Source organism: Papilio polytes, unplaced genomic scaffold (assembly GCF_000836215.1).
Source record: "Papilio polytes unplaced genomic scaffold, Ppol_1.0 DF822845.1, whole genome shotgun sequence".
Lineage (NCBI taxonomy): Eukaryota > Metazoa > Arthropoda > Insecta > Lepidoptera > Papilionidae > Papilio > Papilio polytes.
This window is the reverse complement of record NW_013526359.1, coordinates 4,421,984-4,443,214: the sequence shown is the minus strand read 5'-3', so window position 1 is coordinate 4,443,214 and position 21,231 is coordinate 4,421,984. Positions and strand designations below refer to the sequence as shown.

The 21,231-nt window shown below is 31.9% G+C and overlaps 3 protein-coding genes and 2 non-coding genes across 7 annotated transcripts in view; 4 read left to right on the top strand and 1 right to left on the bottom strand.

Annotated features, from left to right (window-relative positions):
* Positions 1-6,896, top strand: part of LOC106105594 (torso-like protein) — a 37,619-nt gene extending 30,723 nt beyond the window's left edge. The window contains exons 2-8 of one of the 3 annotated variants that reach the window (XM_013285998.1): positions 1,732-1,856; positions 2,430-2,654; positions 3,096-3,218; positions 3,557-3,731; positions 4,406-4,540; positions 5,569-5,703; positions 6,101-6,896. In XM_013285998.1, coding sequence (XP_013141452.1) covers positions 1,750-1,856; positions 2,430-2,654; positions 3,096-3,218; positions 3,557-3,731; positions 4,406-4,540; positions 5,569-5,703; positions 6,101-6,361 — 1,161 coding nt within the window. In that variant the 5' untranslated portion in view covers positions 1,732-1,749 and the 3' untranslated portion in view covers positions 6,362-6,896. The remainder of the gene's footprint in view (positions 1-1,731; positions 1,857-2,429; positions 2,655-3,095; positions 3,219-3,556; positions 3,732-4,405; positions 4,541-5,568; positions 5,704-6,100) is intronic. The other 2 variants (XM_013286000.1, XM_013285999.1) reach the window with 2 other exon arrangements.
* Trnal-caa lies at positions 1,283-1,400 on the top strand. Its single transcript has 2 exons — positions 1,283-1,320; positions 1,356-1,400. It is a non-coding gene; the product is annotated as a tRNA-Leu (tRNA).
* Trnad-guc lies at positions 1,578-1,649 on the top strand. The gene has a single exon. It is a non-coding gene; the product is annotated as a tRNA-Asp (tRNA).
* Positions 6,897-10,764: 3,868 nt separating the features above from the next.
* LOC106105395 (torso-like protein) lies at positions 10,765-14,272 on the top strand. The gene is made up of 5 exons (XM_013285689.1): positions 10,765-11,149; positions 11,845-12,063; positions 12,568-12,862; positions 13,277-13,411; positions 13,550-14,272. The coding sequence occupies exons 1-5, from the start codon at positions 11,037-11,039 to the stop codon at positions 13,808-13,810; spliced, it is 1,023 nt and encodes a 340-aa protein (XP_013141143.1). The 5' UTR covers positions 10,765-11,036; the 3' UTR covers positions 13,811-14,272.
* A 329-nt stretch (positions 14,273-14,601) lies between these two features.
* On the bottom strand, positions 14,602-20,912 carry LOC106105596 (tetratricopeptide repeat protein 5-like). The gene is made up of 8 exons (XM_013286003.1): positions 20,697-20,912; positions 20,462-20,594; positions 20,165-20,388; positions 19,353-19,652; positions 18,332-18,517; positions 17,781-17,959; positions 17,295-17,439; positions 14,602-16,440 (listed from the first exon to the last, which is right to left on the bottom strand). Exons 1-8 carry the CDS (start codon positions 20,760-20,762, stop codon positions 16,321-16,323), a joined length of 1,353 nt encoding a protein of 450 aa, XP_013141457.1. The 5' UTR covers positions 20,763-20,912; the 3' UTR covers positions 14,602-16,320.
* Positions 20,913-21,231: the final 319 nt, after the last annotated feature.

Genomic DNA, 21,231 nt, shown 5'->3' with positions numbered 1-21,231 from the left:
TGCTCCGACCTGTTTCAAAGCCTTTACAGGACTTCCGCTCATCATAAATGTACTTTTTAAAAAAAGGAGTGACCCTATCTGTTCAAAGGTAAATAAATTCCCATCTACGGTCGAATATCGTACAGCAGTCTTAATAAATTCTATAATAAGCATATTTGTGTTGCAATTATATTTTACACCTAAACTGATCATGCCATTTTCGGTTCTTAAGGCAGGGATGGCCCTTTCCACGCTGGCAACCCCGATGTATAGGAAATAAACATTCACAACTTTACAGGTTTCTAATTTAATCTATGTAATAATCATAACCAAACGATACCCCGTCATATTATGTTCTAATGACGACTCGCAAATTACACTCAAATGCAATTTGTTGAAGACAATTGGTATAATTCACTTGTAACGAGCAACCAGGCCAAGGATCGTTATAACTTTACGTAATTAATCACCTTAAAGCAAAGAACTTGTTTTTATATTCAAGATCAAAATTATCTATGTAAGAATGATTAAAAAATGTTTTTAAATCTGTTCATCTTTTTTTGATGACCTCCGACAGCAAAAAATTACATTATTACGTGTTTTTTATTCATAACCTTAAATTTTAAACTATATAATTAACATAAATAAATAAAAAATCATCTATACATCTAATTAATTTATTTACTCGATTTATGGTGACAACACTTTTTGCTATTTATTATACACTCTCTGAACAGCGCCATCTGTTGGTTTAATATTCATTTAAAGAAAAAAATGCGTTATCAGCATCCATCGCCTATAACTTTTATCAAAACGATTAGAAGGAAATTTATACCATATTAATCTAAATAATAAATAACATATATGACGACATTTGTTATTGTTATGTAAGAAGTAGGTAAGTAGGTTTGTCCGAAATGGTCGATAAATTTTATCTTACGTATATAAATCATTGGTCCATGACAGATCACTCTATTAAGTTCGGTCATCCGTGAAGACATGCGCCGCATAATTGTTATATAAGTGGTATTCAATTTACCAAGTAATTTTCAATAATGTTATAACAGTCGGTATCAAAGTATTTCGGTTACATTGTTTTTCAAAATAAAAGGAGTATAATTATTAGCATTTTCAAATAAACTACAATTACTCTGGCTATATTTATAAAAATATGGTATGGTAATATATTATGGAATGAAAAAGTTAAATACACTTATTTAAACTAGCAGCGCCATCTAGTTGAGAAAAGAATAATGCACATGTACGTTGTATGTTATCGCTAATTTCAACAGTATTCGTATCTGTCAGGATGGCCGAGCGGTCTAAGGCGCCAGACTCAAGGTTACCTTGCCCGTTGTAAACGGGTTTGATGTGTGTTCTGGTCCTCTCTGAGGGCGTGGGTTCGAATCCCACTTCTGACAAACTTTTTTTGAATTCATAATTATTGTTTTCATTATTAATTATTTTTCTTTTTTTTTAGAAATCAAATATTAGTTATCAGTTAACAGATAAGTTATGTAGTAGTTTTATAAATACTATGTTTCTAAAGTATTCTGCGTAAAAATTTGCGTAGAATAAATTTCTATCTTTGTATGTAGTCCTCGGTAGTATAGTGGTAAGTATCCCCGCCTGTCACGCGGGAGACCGGGGTTCGATTCCCCGCCGGGGAGACTTTTTTGTTCATATATTCTTAAAGAAAAATTAAGATAGAAACTCGTGGATTCTGATACTTATTTTTTATTGTTGTTTTAGGCGTGTAGCGTCGGTGTGATGGTGCGTGAGGCCACAGTGCTGCTGCTGGCGGTAGCACTGTGTCGCGCCGCCACCACACTCGACTCCGAGCTGGGCGTCGGGAAGGCCATCAACATATTTATGAGGTGAGCAGGCAGAAAACAGTAAATAATTCAGGCATAATTTTTACCAATAACTATTTCACGGCCTCTAAGTGCGACAGTGACTAAATCATACTCATACTACTACTAATATTGGCTTTCGCCTGCGACTCCGTCTGCGTGGAATAAAAAAAAGTTGCAATAGGCACAATGGCATCTATAACAAATTTCATTGAGATCCTTTCAGCAGATTAGGCTACAAACTCTAACAAACGTCCATCCATCTATTTAAACGCATTAAAATCATACTTAATATTTTAATATTATAAATGCGATGCGATGACTAGATGTAGAACATAGTCTGAAAGGACGCATAGGTTTAACTTTGTTTTTGTTTTTTTTTAATTCCACAATGGGCTTAAGCTAGTATTTTCATAGATCACACCACATATTGACCTGGGTCTGGATCTGGGTAATCAACTGTACACAAAAGGCGATCTAATCTAGCTTTTTTGTAATGAATATACTAGCTTCTTAATCTAAATAGTGACTTCGATAAGCGATTATAAAATCCCTCGGTCAATGGCTTACATAAAAGTTGAATTATTGTATTCACAGATATGGATACCTCAGCATCTGCATGCGAGTCGTGCCACGCAATGACACCGACGGCTGGGTGTTCCGTGAGCCCACAGTCAGCGTGTTCAGAGACGTGGAGCGCTTCGCCCTCGCGCCAGCGCCGCGACAACCGAAGACATTGTTCGATGGCGACTTCCACATGGAGTTCTGCGATAACTTGAAGCAGTTACTGCAGGCGTACTTTAGAGATTTCAGTTTTGAAAGGTATTTTTTGACGCCAGATTGGTACCGTAGGTGAATGAAAAAAAGATATTGTCAAACAAAACATGAAGGATACTTTTATGCGAAATACTGATTTTAGTTCTAATTAGTGTGTAAATGAGCTCTGAATCAGTTTAAAAGATCCTATTATATTATTAAAAAATATTACCTTGAACTGTTGAGCTGCGACTTAACAATTAAAGTGACTCACAGCTCAAAGCGATATACTATAACTAAGGGAGGTGAGCATGAACTGTCCGGTGATTAGTAACTCACGTAAAACATACTAGTTAGCTAAAAATTGAGCTAATCTGAGAGCCGACTCACTGATCTGCTTCACTTACAACAATAAGTTCTGCAGGTCTATGCTTGACTAATAACTTGTGATGTCGAATGTTTATTTGTAACCTGTCTATTTACTTATTATTTGTAATCTGATTTCAGGTTGGAGCGGCCGTGGCGAGCTTTTACCGCCGGCTGGCCGACGGACATCATGGCCCGGAACCTGGGCATCAACTCCTCGTTCATCACCGGTGATCACTGTTACGTGCTCGTCAGGGTATCAAGGTAACTTTTAATGTCAACCAGCTTTTATCCGCATAGAAACTATAATTATGCTTTCTAATGTTACGTTTTTTAATCAGTCCAGTTGCTTTTAAGCTTAACAATATCTAACAGTTACTCGCCTTCGCCCACGTGAAATTGCAAAAAAAAAACAATAAAAAAACATGACCTATGATACTCACTGATAACGAATGAAATCTGCACAGTAGTTTTTGAGTTATTTCAATACATACAAAAATATAAAAATAAAAATCTTTTTCTTTATAATGTTAGTGTGTAAATAAAAATAAACATAAAATATAAAATCAGATCCATTAAAAATGTTTGTATTAAAATTCCAGGTTCCGTGAGACAGCCAAACTGAGTGAACTGCCGTCGAACATCGGCGTGGAGGACGTCGTCTACGACGCGATACAAGAGTCCGCTATCGGCGACACCGTGTCTATCGCAGATTTCATCAGGAAATACGGCTCGCATTACATCGCTTCCTACATCACTGGTAACTCTTTGTATCAGGTAAGAAAAAAAAGTTTTATTAACAAATTATGGCTAAGGGTATCTCCGACAAACCTATAGAGATGAGCCTTGATAGGCGAACATAGTCTAAAAATTCTATAGCTTTGAGGATATTGGATTGGTTGATATTATAATATATATGGCCGACGGCAAATCATTGTGCCAAGTTATTTTATTAATCAAAGGTAAAAAAAAATTGTTATTTAAAAGTCGCTCTTCGACACGTTTAACAAAACACGTTTGAATCATAAGGAAAATAATATTTAAGTTCTTACAACGTGCGTTGTCACGTGAGACGGCACGAAACGTGATATTGAGTGGAAAAGAAACGCATTGAGTTTTCTAAACAAACCGATAAAGTTGATTATTTAAGTTCTTTCGCTATGTTTTATTCAGAATCGATTGATTTATCAATATGAACGCGTGGCACGTTTTCTATTGAAGATTGATTGAAATTATTGTCAATAGATGGCGTTAAAAACATAATAAAAACGTTACATCAATACATATGTTTAACATACAATTGCTTTTATATTAGTTTAAACACAACAAGTTTTATAACATAAAGTTGGATGGCTCATGTCAAATAAAACTCCCTAGCCTACTAAAAAGGGGTAGACATAAACTGTAACTACGCTATATTTTTATATTTATGTTTATATGAACTTGTTCAGGTGTTTGTGTTCTCTCGCGGAGTGTACTCGCGGATAAAGGAGCGCGTGAAGTCGCAAGGCGTCAAAGACATTCCATCCAGTGAGATGAACAACTTCTTCTCGCCGTTCTTTGCCGAGCACGTCGGCGCGGTCAAGGTTTGGATCGAACTGTCTCGTGGCCTGCTTCGACTGTTCATTTTTATTAACTGCCAGTTATTAATAGTATTTGGTTAACTAAATTAAAAAAAAAAGTATACGTACAGAGTCGTTCGAGGTTTATTTATTTGAATTAAATTCTAATATTACAACTTGCATATTAAATACTTATTTAACAGTGGTAGAGCCCACTTTAACATCTTCGTACGAATGGGTCGGCTCGCCCCCAGCAATGCCACGACCACACAGAAAACAGTCGTGAAGAGGGAGAAGTTCATTTCGACTGATGACTGGTGGCGGAGGCCCAACTTTAGTCCTTTTTCTTAAAAGGAAACATAGATTTGACGGTGGAGGACACGCATAGGAAGGGGTAATATCCTATTTATGTGCGTTTCCTCCTCCGTCGAATAAGGGTAGGCAACGCATCCCCTATCGCGAATGTCTATGGGCAGCGGTTACCTCGCCATTTTGGCAGATTCAGGTGGCCGCTGCTCGTTTGCCACCTTACGATATTTAAAAAAAATATACTATGAAGTTCATTAACGCAGTTATCACGTTAGAAGCAGGCCACATAATATGGAATCATTCAGAACGCATCTTTTCGAAGGCATGTCATACTTTGCATCAAAATCGTCGCATTGCATCCTTTCTATTCTACTTCTTACCATCAATTCATCTCGAGCATGTGATTTTGGAGTCATCAAATCATTCTCAGATAAAAAAAAAAAACTATTTATAACATAATTAAATAAGATTAACGTCATTTATCAAGTTTTTTATATACCAGTATTCTATGAATATTTAATTTGAAGTAAAATAATTAAGTATCATGAGATTAATTAAAGAAATGTAACTTGACTACTTAAAAGGATTAATTTTTAAGATTTCGGATGCAAGATAAAAAAAAACTTTTGTTTAAATTTATTTCGATCCAAATTTTGAACACGCGGTAAAAATCAGAGAGTACATTCCGCAGGCCAACATAATATTTAAAAAAATGTGAAAATTGTGTCTGCTCTCACCTCCAGGTATTTGTATTCTCTAGAACCGCATACTCCATGATCAAAGAAAGATTAAAAAGCAAAGGAGTTGCTGATATTACCGCCAAGGAATTAGAGGGATACTTCTCGCCATGGCATGCTAAACATATCGGCCAAATCAAGGTAACAAGTACATCACTATTGTGAAATGTCAAAGTGACATTGACAGTTCCTGCCATTTTGTGTTAACGCATGGTTTTTGCAAGATGGTTTTGATATCATTATTTTTAAATCATTAATTCATTGTCATTTCTTATTTTCTATCCCCTATCATAAATGGCATTAACACATTACATTTTTTTAAATTAAATTTGACTTTATTTCCATTTACAGTATTATAGGCCCACTTATTTTTAAATCTCACGTTTTGTGCAGTTTTAAAAAACATTCTTTTTCTAAATGTAAAAATATATTTTACAATAGTTAATTCGTCCATTAAATTGCAGAATTATTCTTACAACTTTGGGTCTATATTACTTCTATAGTCTGTGCTTTTTAAAACTATTTTTTTTTCTATCAGGTGGCCAGTGGTAACAAAACAGTTGAGAGCTGGGCTATGAAGCGTCTTCGTGTCCACTATTACATTTTCTCTTACCCCAGTTTATTAAAACTACACGGGGAGCCAACGTTGTTAAGAAATCTTGACACACTCCTAGGAAATGAAGCTCTATTACAATTAGAATTAAAGACATTATCGCCTGCGTTTAAAGACGTTAAAAAGAAAAAGTGGTTTGAAGAAGTGATAGACAATTATTTAAAACTATGGGAAAGTAACATGTGATAAAAGATCATATTTATAGTTTAATAACCTTTTTGCGAGTCCAAAAATGTTACTATTATAAACTTTTATAAGAAATGTATTTTTATATGGAAATTATATAATATTTTGGACATTTTTATTATGTAAAATGACAATTTGAGTGTTTATATTAAAGTGAAAGTAAATATTTACATGTAATTGATAATAAAATTGCCAGTTTTTATGATTGCTAAATTATTCAGATTTTGATATGGCCATTTGTTACATTGTTCAATGTTTGGTCAAATATTTGATGATTTGATTCAAGTTTTTATTCTATTATCCGAATAATCGATTGTATTTATTTATTAGTGTATTTGTTTAATAATTATGAATGCTTGTGAACTAGGTACTATGTTAGAGCGGGCACACCTGACTAAACTATCGACTAACATTGTTTAGTCGCGCTTTGATTACTATGAGCTTATGGAGGCACGACCACTATTCGATTTTTAGTTGTGCAACTAAACAGTTGAATGGACGAAACAATCGACAATCGCACAACAGCTGTGCGATAGTTTAGTCAAAGGTGTGCGTTTATAATTTGAATGTTTCTGTGGTTTCGTATAATTATTTAAAATGCATAGGTTTAATTTTTAATTTATATGTATAAAATTACAAATATGTTTTTGAATTAGATCTTTTAGGTTTTAAGGGTAATAGAAAACAAACAATGTTTTTTTTATAATGATAGTAGTGCAAAAATGTGATCGTCCTACGTTTAAGATGAACAGTGAAAAACCTACTTATTCTCTAGTATTAGATAAAAGTTTTGTACATAACATTTTGGTGCCTTATTGGCCACCAGTATAAAAAAACAATCAGATATTGCGAACAATAAAATGTAAATTAGATTTCGCATCTTGTTCTTAGATTAATATTGCTAATCTGTTCTTTTAAAAATGACGATATTATCTTCCTCATTATTAGAATAACTACGAGAAATAACTTTTATAAAGGAATGATATTATTAATGTATACTTATTGATGTATGTGCCAATCATTGTCCTTATATTTTCTTCGATTGGAAACCTGTTTGTCGCTGCATATTATGTTATAGCATGCACTTTTGACTAAACTATCGTACAACTATTTAGTCTGCCTTCGATTTCTATGAACTCATATGGCAGTGCACACACTCGCTTGTGCGAACAGTGGCTGCGAAACAATTGACAATCGCACGCGTTGGTAATTTAGCCAAAAATGTGCGCCAGCTCTTGTAGCTTTTAATTCAATTTTTTATTTTCCTATTAATTATCAGTTAACTAAAACTATCGGCTAATTTGTGTATCAATGAAACTGTTAATTCAAATAAGTGTATAATGTAACATTAGAACGATATAACATAAAGCCTGAGATCTATGACGTCAGCAACGCGATGTACAGTGCACCAAAAAGTATTAAATCTAAGAAGCCTGAAATCATAAATCGTTAACTCGAACAAACAAGGATGAAAGTCTAATTGTAAGGTGCATGTTTTCGTGTACAGGTTATATTGTGTATTAAAATGTCTCTCAATATCGATTTTAAAGACAATAAATTGATGTTTTATCTTCTTTTATATTTTTAATATGTGCAAATATAAATTAAATTCGCATAGAATGCGTGATCAAAATTGATAAATGCATTTATTTAGCAGATTAATGAAATGAATGTACGCAGTGTAAATATTTCGAGGGAAAATGTTTTAGAAATAAATTTGTTTTGTGATTGATGATTTGTATTATTTACTTACTAGCTTACGCCCGCGACTCCATCCACATGAAATTAAAAAAAAAACATAAGTAGCTTAGGTGTTCTTCCAGACTATCTTATCTATACCAAATTTAAAAGAATAGTTCAGCAGTTTAGGCTACAAACTAACATATCCATCCATCTAAAAAACGCATTTATAACATTAATATGATTTCCGTGTAAATCTGTACTTATTCTTGAGAATAATCAGAAATTATGATAAAAAACAAACGAGGCCGTTGTCTGACACATAGAAGTTTTATCATTAAAGTAAACTTTTGCGTGTTAGTCTGATATCGTGTCATTCAACCTTTCATAAAAATCTGACGGTTTCCTCCATGTCGTAACATTGTCTCACATACCTGTTGCTAAATATTTGATGGATGTATTCATCGCTCGATTTTATCACGCTGTGAATTTTAATATTCTTTGGGTTCTATGAAAATCGGATCTTAAAGTGAACGATTTTTCAATTTCACCGATAGATGGAGCTATTTTCTAAAACGTATTTCTAACACTTTGGAAATAAAAAGTTATTTTTGTGTTAAACGTAACATCCAGATATATTCGTAGTGATCATACTTATTTCAATCAAATGTCTACAAATATAGTAGTTGTCAAATAACTTGGCGGCTCGGGACATCGCACTAATCGCTTGCAGAATACTATTTTATGTGTAAGCGTAAAGGAAGTCAGGGGAGTACACTACAGAATGCAATGATAGGCAGCTAAGATATTTGAAATGACTTATACCCATAGTCGCGATTCTACTATTACATGTGTGTATGATTGCTGAATAAATATTGTTACCCGAATTGCTAGTTTAATCTATACTAGATTATTTGAATACGCTTTAAATGTTTTATACGCTATATAAGATAATTGGAATTCACGCGCTCAGTTGAAAAGGTTATCGCAAAATGAAGGGGCAACTTAACGCAATAGTCTCTAGACCTTGATTTTTGTTAACCAGTACATATCGAACAATATTATAACGTCCCAATTGTATTTATATCAATCAGAGTCTTGCAACATTACTTGGATAATCGAACAGCTTGAAATTGAACTACGATGAACGCAATAGATTGCTTTTTAAGCACTCGATCACCATTCTATGTTCAATGTAGTAAAAGATATCTCGAGGTTGGCAAAACCCTATTACCAACCGAATCTAATCTCGACGAAAAAATAAAAACAATATTTTTTTAATGTAAATGTACAAGGCCGGTCTCGTCCAAAGCCACGTACTTATTTTAAAGAAAGGATTGGGACGAAAGGAAATCTGAATAGACAGGAATTGAATTTTGAGAATATTTTTAAAAAAAGACGTTAGTTATAGTGAATCATCGGGAGTTTCGCGAAATCATTTTGGTGACTCATTGACCTATATACGTATATTTTTCGATAAACCATTCCTTGTAGTGTTTTAACATGATTTTTATATGTATTCTAGCTTTCGCCCGCATGTGTTCGTTAAAAGTATGTTCTACACGTATGCTAAATTTTATAGAGATTCCTTCAGCAGTTTAGACTATAAATTCCAACAAACATCCACTCACCTAAACCTACGGATTTATAATGTTAGTAAGATTCGTAAGGAGTGTTTTGGCATTAAAACTAACGGTTACATCTACAAACTCTACAAATTAATTTTAAATTTTTAACATCATCCCTTCGAAAAGATGATAATCTCGAAGCTTAATAATTTTATCCACTATCCGTATTTAATTTTTTTTTTCTTAGAATTTAATGATATCATTTTTGGTATCGTAAAATAAAAGCAACGATAATCAAAATATTACATAACATAATCAAAAATCATAGAACACTTTCAAGGTGTTTAGTAAAATGACATTTAAATATTGAGCAATACTAACAAACTATCTCTTTGTTATATTTGAATAATTTGTTAAAACTAGGGCAGTCGTTAATACGGAAGATTTAAAATGCTGACTCAATAGAAATTACAACACGAGGCTGTAGTGGCGTGAATATATTGGTAGCAATATGGGTTTTAACCTATACTAATACTATAATATTACAATGAGGAAAGATTTGAATTTTTGGTATGTTTTGAAATAACTCAAAAACTATTGGGCCGATTTTAAAAAATCCTGCACCATTAAAAAGCTACGCCATCACTGAGTTTTTATAATTTCAAGCGGCCGAAGTCGCGAGAAACAGCTAGTTTATCTTAAAATTATATGCGTAAACTGTGAAAAACATTTAGATTCCATTCCAATCAATAATTTACTAAAATCGGATAATGTTTGGTGTCATTACTTTTGTCGAAATATTTTTTTTTAATTAACACATGAGAACATTAATATTTTTCAACGGTACTTATCCATAGAACATAGAAAAGATTATAAAAATAACTTTTTAATAAAAGATAAAATTCCTTATCTAATTGGGTCCACAATCAAATAAATAGGTTCTAAACGACAAATTAATTGGGTAAAATCAAACCTAGATCTGTGACCCAATCTAGTTTTATATCATTTGGAAAAATAATTTACAAATACATTATTGTAATAACAATATATCGTTAAAAAATAAGTTTTATTTGTTAAGGTGGTTTTAAATCAAATGTGAAATAAAAACAAACGTTAAACAGTTTTTATTAATATTGTTTTATTGTAGTGTCACTGGCGCGTAAATGCGGCCATGTTTAAAAATAAATTATTTTTAATCGTTACTATCAAAAGGCGAAGGTCTTTCAAATACAGCCAGTAGTTCAGTGTGAACAAAACCGAATGTCTAGGGATGTTCACCAATAGTTTGAAGCGTACACGACTAATCGCTCAGGTCAAGTTCATTTTGTGTTTACTCCGTGTTAACATTAGCAAAATGTGAAAAAAACTCAGTTGATATGCCGCCTCCACGCGGCATACTTTATTAAAACATGAATAATTAGTTCAAAATGACTTTTTGGTTGTATCTCGCGGTCTTTCTGTGCGGTGGGTTGTGTCAGAGTGAAGAGAGTGATTTAGGATACGGTTTGAATATTGGAAATGCTATCGACGTGTTCGCCAAGTAAGTAAAAGAATGTTCAAACTGTTTTCTTGCTCAAAACGTTTATCATACTTTTCATAAATAATATTTACTCATTTTAGTATTTCAAATAAGAAAACTATTATATTTAAAGTCTAGTTAAAAACAGTTTTGCTTAAAAAATAACTTGAACAGACTTTAAGAATTGTGGTTTGCCTAGAGATAGCGTGAAACAATCTTTGTTGAAAAATATCCAGTTTCTTAACAAATAAAATATTTCAATGCAAAACTTTATAACTTTGACCTAATCGTATTTTTGCCTTTTATCTCATTGAACGTTGGGATTCATTCATTGCGATTCAATCAATCCCGTATTTTAAACAAGAACAATTTATTACGTCCCTTTAAGGGTTTCCCGCGAAATTTCCCTATAAGTTCAACACCAATTAAAGCATAAAAGAATCATGCATAAAATAGAGTCAGTGGATAGAGCATCAAGAATTATTAAAAAAACTAGTTTTCGCCCGCGACTCCGTCCGCGTGGAATTAAACAAGTCAAAAGTGAGTACCCTAAATGTTCTTCTAGTCTATCCTCTAAAACTATGCCAAATTTTATCGAGATCCGCTTAGCGGTTTAGGCTACAAACAATAACAAACATCCATCTAAACTTTCGCATTTATAAAATTAATATGATTTTTGAATTTCGAACATTGAACGATGAATTATATTTACATAGCTATGGAGATCTCTCGCAAGTTACACAAGTGGTATCCGCTGATTACGAGGAAGAAAGCCCCGAGCACGTGGAACCATTCAGAGAGAAGAATATACGTTTATTCTTAAACACCAGCAGCCGACAGGTCTCGGGAGAAACGATGATCGATATGAACATCTTACTTTGTGAAACTTTCGATGACCTCTTAGCGACTTACTTCGAAAACTTTAGAATAGAAGGGTGAGTTCACTAGACTATATTATTATATTTTAATGAAAGCATTAAAATTTAATAATATGGTGTTTGGTCTAGTAAAGCTGAAATACATACAACATATTGTAATAAATGACTCAATTAAATTTAAACTGCCGCGGTTTTTCCAAATATGATGTGTGTAAGACACAACTTTCACGGCTCAAACCCAATCGTGATAAGAAACCGTGTCTTACAAACATTTATGAGTCATTTGCCTTGAAAATATGGAGATGTCAATATATTATTGTACGGGTAGTACATCAGTGAAAACCAACAATTAGTACTACATAAATACCTGTTACATGTTCTTTTTTATTTAAATTCGAAGAGCGAAATCCATTTTGCCACTTTTGATTCAATTAATTCACTACTAAATCCTTATTTTAGCTTTAACCAAGATTCGTCATAATAATAGTATTTATCTTGTAGAGACAACCCTAAGCTGACTTTCCTGTGTTTTCTTTAACACTTTATATTAATTATTTCCAGAACAGACAAGCCTTGGAAAGCGTTCTTAGGCGATTGGATACTCGACGAAATAATGCGGGCATTCGGTATCGAATACGACAGTAAACCTGACAACTGTTGCTATGTGCTGGTCAAACTAATGAAAGTCCATAAGTCTGTGCAATTGGATAGTTTGGAAAATGTCACCGTCAGAGAATATGTTAAAAGGGCTATAGACAAACTAAATGTGAGCGATACTAGCGAAATTAGAAGATTTATGAAGAGCTATGGAACACACTACATCGATTCCTATGTTACTGGGAATTTTATTTATCAAGTTAGTTTTATTTTACTCTTTGTTACACAAAAACTTCGTAACAACTGTACACAGATTATTTAAAACACTATTAAATAAACCATTCACACGCTGAACTTCCAATTATGTAATGAGAGACAAGAAATAAGAGCATGCAATTTTTTTTTAAAACATCGAGAATGTTAGATAAATAAACATAGATAATCTTATAAAATAAGCACAATGAATTATTACGTATTTTATAATAGGTAATTGTACCTAAAGTACCTAAAGTATTGACTTTGCTTTTGTTTTATAAACCATTTATTCACAGTAATTTTAAAACGTGTTCTTATTACGTCTACGAACGTGAAGGATCAATAACCTTGACTATCATTTTCTCTTCTACATTCAAGTCTCTAAGAAAAATATAAATAATATCATGTATATTTGCAGGTTTTTAAATATAAGCGGACAGGCTACAACCTTCTCCGAGCGTATATTCGGCAACGCAACATGCGTCACTCAAGTTCTGATAATCTGCGATTCTATTTCTCATCGTATTTCCTCAAACAAGTCGGAGAAATACGGGTAAGTAGATGCTAAAATACAAATACAATTCGAAATCCGAACTCTGGATTTCGGACTTCAACTATAATAATATTATGATAATGTAATAATGATTATTAAAATGTAATAATGAAATGATTAAAATTTAATGATTTACAGATAGCCAGTGGTAACAAAACAGTGGAGACATGGGCAAAGACGAACTTAAGGGACAGCCAATACTTATATTCGAGACCAAGTCTTCTTCGGTTGCATTACAATCCAATATTAGCGTTTAAATTAAACGATTTGTTAGACAACGGGGCATTACTTGGTCTTGGTCTTAAAACTCTAAAACCATTGTTCAAAGACCCGCGTAAAGCCAACATGTTCGCTGAGATTATAGAAAACGATATGAAACTATGGGAAGTTAACGCTTAAGATTAATTATTAATTAATTAAATACGGGTAAAAGAATAATTTAAGATCACCAGACCTTTTCTTTCTAATAAACTATTGTCTGTTAATGTATTTTCTTATTAAATAACATTGTTTCTAAAAAAAATTACCTATCGAAAGTAATGGTGATCTTAGAGAATTTTTTTTTATACAATTTGATAAGAACATTGTGTGAAGCCGTTTAGATTAAAACGTTCAGTGCCACGATTTTTTAAATATTAATGTCCAATCGTAGAACAAACGGTGGCATTGAACGTTAATCTATACTTAGAGGACGTCTAAAAGATAAACAGAAAATGTAGACAGTTCCCTTACATCTTAACTACGAAGATGTAGTTGTATATAGTTAATTAAAATTTGAATCATTCCATTACAAAACCATTAATGTGGTTTAACAGTATTTTACAATAAATTGTTTAAAATCAAAAGTTTTTGTTTTAATAATTCTTAGTCCAAAGGTAAATTCTTTGGATGTTAAATCCACATTCATATAAATAAAAAATAACATATGTTACACTGAAAGGAAACATATTGCATTATAATAATAATAAACAAGAGCTACTGCAAAAACTGCTCTTGTATATTATTATTATTAATAATCAAATTATATTAATCGATGTAAAATTAAACATTATCAAAGTTTGTTTTTATTAATACAAAAAATAAGCTAACAAATTTAAGTGAAATTGTATAAGATTACAAAAATGGTTTGACTCAAGATTATTAATAGTATATACCTCCTTCATTATTATTATATTAAAATGAAAGAATAATTTGTTATTTATTTTTTATTACTACAAGATATACATGATCATTATGACATTAAATATGCAGAAGATATTATTTAATTATATTATAGTATTAAATGGTTTAATAACGAATACATGTCTTTTTGATAAATAATAATAATCCACACAAGAAAACAAACGTGATAGTTATGATAAATTATCAAGTTTCCCATTTGTCACATCCTATAACAAAAAGACTAATACAAATTACAACATTGTACTACATAAAGAACTAATTGTTGCATTAACATAAGACTATTTGACAAAACAGTACTTTGTCGTAGACATTTATAAAAAAGTAACAAATAAATTATTTGTATTTCCTCACTTTTACATAATTTGAAATGAAAATACTTTTTACTTTAAATTTTAGCAATCTGTATAATTTAGAATAATATAATAGTGCAGATTACAATATATTATATTATTAATAATTCAACTACATGTATTTAATAAAAATTGCATTTCAATAGGACTAAAATTTCTACTTTTTACCAACAACTTCAAGTATATCTATGAGATTAATAAGTCTATGTCCTAACGTGAAATACTAAAATTATATTATGAATATATCCATGGCTCCTATAACTACCGTATGTTTAAAACGCTACTTTTGCAAAACAAAACTTTAATTATTATGTAATTAAGTAAAGTAAACTACCAATACTACTAATTTACAACATTCTTTACCAACGTTAATTTAAAATCTATACAGAATTAAGTATTTATCTAGTGATTAAAGAAACAAGAAAGGAGCCATCAGTATTTAAAATTAGAATTTAATAATTTTAAAGAGATCATATTAATAAGCAAAGCTTTTTGTTATTACTACTTAAGACCAACTTCAATCAAGTTAAAGTTGATTAATTAATTTTTAGTTAAAAACTACCCTATCGCCATTTTTGCCACATACGTTTCTTTACACTTCGATTATTATTAAATTTTAATGAATATATTATATTATTAAATCTAAAATTATATGTACTAAGATAGTTCATGAGATTATTAAAATTTGGTTTCCAAGAAAAGCTAATTATTAATAATTTTACTTAATTCAATAAGTATAGCATCCAATAGCCACTTTAATACAATTATTTAATACAATAAATTATGCCATGACAGTGCTATTTCTAATTATTAATATTTAAAAACTGTAAAAACCAGCTAATTTGAAAATATCAAAATATGACTAAAACATTACTCCAAAAAAATAAGTGCTTAATGTGCGTCGTTTTCTTTTTGGAATGTAACAAATATAAAAATAAAAAAAAAACAATTTATTAACACACCAATTCATAATACAATTAACATCTTTATTTATGTTCCTAATTATTTATTTTTCAGTGGATTTCTATAATTCCTTACATTCTGTTTGAAATAACAGAGAAAATATCAAACCAAAAGATAAAAAAAAAATCACCAAAATATAGTAATGACAAAAAAAATGATTTTAGTAATATTAACAGCTATGCAACACATATCACTAGAATACAAGCTATAAATGCTTGTATAGATAAAAATATAGACACTACACTTTAACTGTTACACCGAGAAATCACTTTAATAAATCGTTGAGTGAGTTAACCGTAAGAAAATCTAAACAATAACTCACCAACTTTAGTCCATAGTTGAGGGTTTTACTTCGAAGTAGATATTTTAATATCTAATTTACTTCAATTTCAAATCCCTCAACTGTTTTCCGTGTCATTGGATTTCTATCTTGGTGGTTATACAAGTGGAGGCGAACTGATTCTTGTCTACCCTCTTTCCGTTAACCAATAACAGCAACGGATTGTTGAGCCGTAGTGATTTGAAGTCATAGGTCTGGAAATAAACATAAATTAAACAAACACTTTTTTATTACATAAACAGCGTATAGTAAATTTTTTATAATGGCAATGGCAAAAACCGTTACTATGGCAATCTTGCTTCTTTGCTATTGGCTTGTAGTTTTTGTCTCATTTTTGCATAATGTTTTCCAATTTATTTTAAATGTGTGAAAACATATTTAGCTACTAGCTTTCGACCGCGACACCGTCCGCGTGGAATTAAAAGAGTGTGTAGTCTATGTATCACCGGACTATGCTCTACGTCCATGACAAATTTCTTCGAAACCTGTACACCCATTTAGTCTACAAACTATTAAGCATCCATCTAAACTTCCAAATTTGTAATATTAGTCAGATATATATTCACACATTTAGGCACACACTATAACGCGTCGTTAGTGTATGGCCTTTTAATAATCTTAATATTAATTTATTTTAAAGGCCAATAGCCTAATGGTTTGGGAGACTACCGATCTTGAGGTCGAGGGTTTGAATCCCGCCATTTGATTGTTGTGAACCATACCCTAGCACAAGTCTAGACCTTAGTTGAAATGGTTAAAGGAAATATTAGCAAATTAACAAAAACGTACCGATATTAAAAAAAAAAACAAAAACATGCTTGATTGCATCCTACATAACAAAGTTTGTTTAAGCTTTACTATATTAGTATAAATATATCTGTATTTCAACTTATGAACAACACACATTTAGTTATGACTGTGGTACAACGGTAGAGGTAGACATAGAAAGAGATGGCATGCGTAAAGGTGACATGATCAAGAAAGGTGTGATGACAGATGACACTACGGGAGTAGAAGAAGGAAGATAATGATCTGTATTTCAACTTACCGTTAAATCCGACTCATGTTTGTGCACAGTGAGGTAAGGTTCAGGGATAGCGACGCAGTCCCCAATGATAGCTCCGCGTCCATCAGCCCAGTTGTAAACAGTCACACACACGCACATATAACTCTCGTCCACAATCGCAAATGTACTGGAAATAATACATTTTTACAATAAAAAAAATAAATTACTTCTTAAGGTGCCTCTCCGACTAGCAAAGGTTGGCGGTCAGTTTCCAAACTAACTAATGTATACCAATATAAAGAGGAAAGATTTGTATTTTTGTATAAATTGAAATAACTCAAAAAGTATTGGGCCACTTTCACCATTAGAATGATAATTTATCTGTAAGTAACATAGGCTATATTTTTAATTATTTCTTAATTACACGCGGGAGAAGTCGTGATCAAAAGCTAGTTTGTAATATTAGTAACATGATAAGTTAAGGAAATTAAACATTAGATTGAATAAAACAGTAAAAGTCATACTTACAATGGTACAGAATTCTCATTATGTATAGATCCGACAACTCTAGCGAGCACAACTTTTCCTCTATTCTCGCCTGCAATGAGCTCGTCCAGTCTGCACAGCGTCAGTGTGACGTCACGACGTGTCCCAAACGTATGGAAAGTACCTTCACTGTACACACCCAGCATCTTCTTATCAATACTCTGAAAGATATGAACTGGTAATACAAACCAGACATAGTATAAAAAACTACCGTTTTCCTGCGAATTCTTCTATGAGGAAAAAACTTAGTAGTCAAATTCACTAAGATCTGTTATGTTTTGGATATACTTAGTAACATCCATCCATCCATCCATCTAAACTTTTCCATTTTAAATTCCAAAGTATAAAAGAATACAATTACAAACCAAATATCAACAAGAAAACAGGTATTTTTACATATTGATGTATATTTAATAATATCCAAAATTCTGCTTTAAAAATGGGATCTGTTAGTATTTAAAAAAAATATATTTCTAATCTTTTATTTTTGGATTATCATTCATAAAACTCATATTAAATACAAACGTAATTACCCGCACTAAATGAGCTAATCGTTTAGCCTTCAATTTACCCCGAGTGTGCACCAATTCATTTGTATCCTTTAAATAATTGGTCAGTTTTTCACAATCTGCCTGCGGCTGCACCCACAGAGGGTCCAACCGAGTCGCGTGAACAAAATTCTGCAAAGCCTCATCGTATATCTCCTCATATTTCAAAGCCTGAAATGATTATGTTAATTGTAAATCAGAAATCGTTGAAAATCTATTCTAATGTACTATACATCCCCACTGAGATGCTCGGAGCCTAAACTGACTAGGCCAAAGTCAATGGTCGTCCACTAATTGACTTCATACATATATCTATACTTATATTATAAAAAGAAAAGATTTCTATTTTTGTATGTATTGAAATAACTCAAAAACTACTGGGTCGATTTAAAAAATTCTCTCACTGTTAAAAAGGTTATTTATCTGTGAGTATAGTACATAGACTACATTTTGTATTTTTTTTATTTTACACGTGCGAAGTCGTGTGCAAAAGCTGATCACAGATATGTGTAGTTTGCATCATAATGTTTTCCATTGGAACAACAGATAAAATTGTGATACTTTCATTAAATATAAATGTATGTAAATCAACTCTGAACCTCACAACTTCTGCTTGTATAGACTTGAGGATAGATATGTACAATTATAAAGAAAATGTATCCAAACTTTTATCTTATAAAGCTATAATTACAAACTTATTGAAAATAATTTGATAAAATTGAAAAACTTGTAATCAATGGCCTGCGCCCACGACTCCGTCTGCATAGAATAAAAAAAAACAAAAGTAAATAGCCTATATATTCTTCCAGACTATCCTCTACAACTATGGTAAACATCAAGATTTGTTCAGCTGTTTAGGCTACAAACTCTAACATTCGCATTTATAATATTAGTTCGATTTCCAAAATAATATATTTAAAAATCCATAGACGGTAAAACATTATCTGCTAGTGAAATGTGTAAACTTTATATTTCCATTAAATTCTGCAATACTGATAATACTTACAACTCCTTTATTAAAATACAAATCTGGCTGCCCTCTTGCCACTGGATCCAACCAAGCTTGCTTATAAGCACTCATACATAGTTTTAATGTATTGGGATCTTGTGCTACGGTAAAGAATTGGCATAGGTATGCATTGCCCAGTACCATCCATGACATTCCATCTTTAATGTCTAGTGCTACTGCCTCCTTGGCCATCTCAACACTATTCAATAGAAGAGCCACTCTTTCATGATGTATTCTGTCATTGTTTTGTTGGCGAATAATTACTGAGAGGCAACGAAGAGAAAGACGATTGCGTTGCTGAATAGAAAAAAATCATTTACTCTCCAGCTCAATGTACATATAACTGTTTTAAAAAGGTAAAGATTAATTCAGCAATATTCAGATGAGAAATAACCAGCTTTCTCCGGAGACTCCATCCATGCGGAATTAAAAAAAAACAAAAGTGACTAACCTAAGTTTTCTTCCAGACTATCCTCTACATCTATGGCTAATTTTGTCGAGATATGTTCAACAGTTTAGGCTACAAACTCTAACAGAGAACCATACATCTATCCAAACTTTCGCATTTATTATATTAATAAGATAAAAAATAGTAGTAGTAGTAGGGGCTACAGTTTCCGAACGCCAGGGCTAGCGCGTATTTTGCGTGAGCAACAGAACGTGGATCAACCTAGCTCTCAGAAGAACCCCAGCAAACCCGTTATATTGATGGTGATCTCCGGGAGCGATCTCAGCGAACTGAGATACCTAACCCGATAAAAAATAGTATTAAACCTAGTCAGGACATTTACAATGTAACAAAAACTTACATTTTTCAATGCACCTTCGAAGCTAGCTTTAGCATCTTTCATATTCATATTTTTCCAATAGCACTCTCCCAACTCATTCCAAGCAGCAGTGAGACTTGGGTTCAACTTTACTGCCTTACTTAGGTATTGTAATGCCTTTCCTTCATACGCAGGACCGATGTTATAACATCTTCCTTTTAAGTAAAGGAACTGAGCGCGCATAGAAAAGGGGATTTGAGTGTCAACTACAAAAAATATATTTTAATATTATTTTATACCAACATAAATGAAAAATGTGTATTTGTCCTTATAACTTACCGTCTATAGTTTCACATTTTTCCACAAGCAACTTCTTTCTATCTTCAACTATTATGTTTCTCTGAGTTGCCATTTCAAGAGGGTGATTTTCGAAAAATAGGTCCCTAAATTTATACAAGGCTTCGATTTCTTTCTGTAAAATTAAAAGTGTAAAAACCATTACAAATGATTTAGCTTTTTAAAATGATTTTGTACTTATTTCACCAAATATTTTCCAATTACAAATAAATCTTACCGTCAGACGATCAATAATCTTCGTCGCATTTTCTATCGCAACTTTTTCATCCGAGTCTGCAGACATTTTGATATTTTACCACAATTAATTGTCTTTGTGAATTTAAACAAACTTATACAACTTACACAATTGAATTTTCAGTTTACAATACAATTAAAATCAAACACATAAATTACTAATTTTACAAACACAAATTCGGCTACAGGCTAAAGCACAGATCTACTAAACTACTAAAGATAATATTATCTTGCACTGTTCAAAGTGAACAGAACAGATGAATAAAAAGATATGAGCATATCCATTTTTGAAAAGTGAATAATGGTTTTATTTCAGCGTACGTTGGTTAGCATTTTCAATAAAAAAGACAATAATTACTCACACTTTTAAATCCTGTAATTTTGAATTATCACAATTATGATTTCTGAACATGAGTGTTCGTCAAATGTCATTGTCATCTTGTAATTTTTGTATTTTTTTTAATATTTGCACAATACAAAAACAAAAATATATTGTTACCTAATTCCATTGTTACCTT

What these genes read in the sequence shown, in the direction of transcription:
- LOC106105395 (XM_013285689.1), top strand. Translation starts at nt 11,037, where the DNA reads ATGACTTTTTGGTTGTATCTCGCGGTCTTTCTGTGCGGTGGGTTGTGT. An exon ending in GCTATCGACGTGTTCGCCAA is followed by an intron (nt 11,150 to 11,844) that starts GTAAGTAAAAGA and finishes ATATTTACATAG; the next exon opens with CTATGGAGATCTCTCGCAAG. An exon ending in GAAAACTTTAGAATAGAAGG is followed by an intron (nt 12,064 to 12,567) that starts GTGAGTTCACTA and finishes AATTATTTCCAG; the next exon opens with AACAGACAAGCCTTGGAAAG.
- LOC106105596 (XM_013286003.1), bottom strand. Translation starts at nt 20,762, where the DNA reads ATGTCTGCAGACTCGGATGAAAAAGTTGCGATAGAAAATGCGACGAAG. An exon ending in GATTAGCTCATTTAGTGCGG is followed by an intron (nt 17,960 to 18,331) that starts GTAATTACGTTT and finishes CATATCTTTCAG; the next exon opens with AGTATTGATAAGAAGATGCT. An exon ending in AATGAGAATTCTGTACCATT is followed by an intron (nt 17,440 to 17,780) that starts GTAAGTATGACT and finishes TATTATTTCCAG; the next exon opens with TACATTTGCGATTGTGGACG.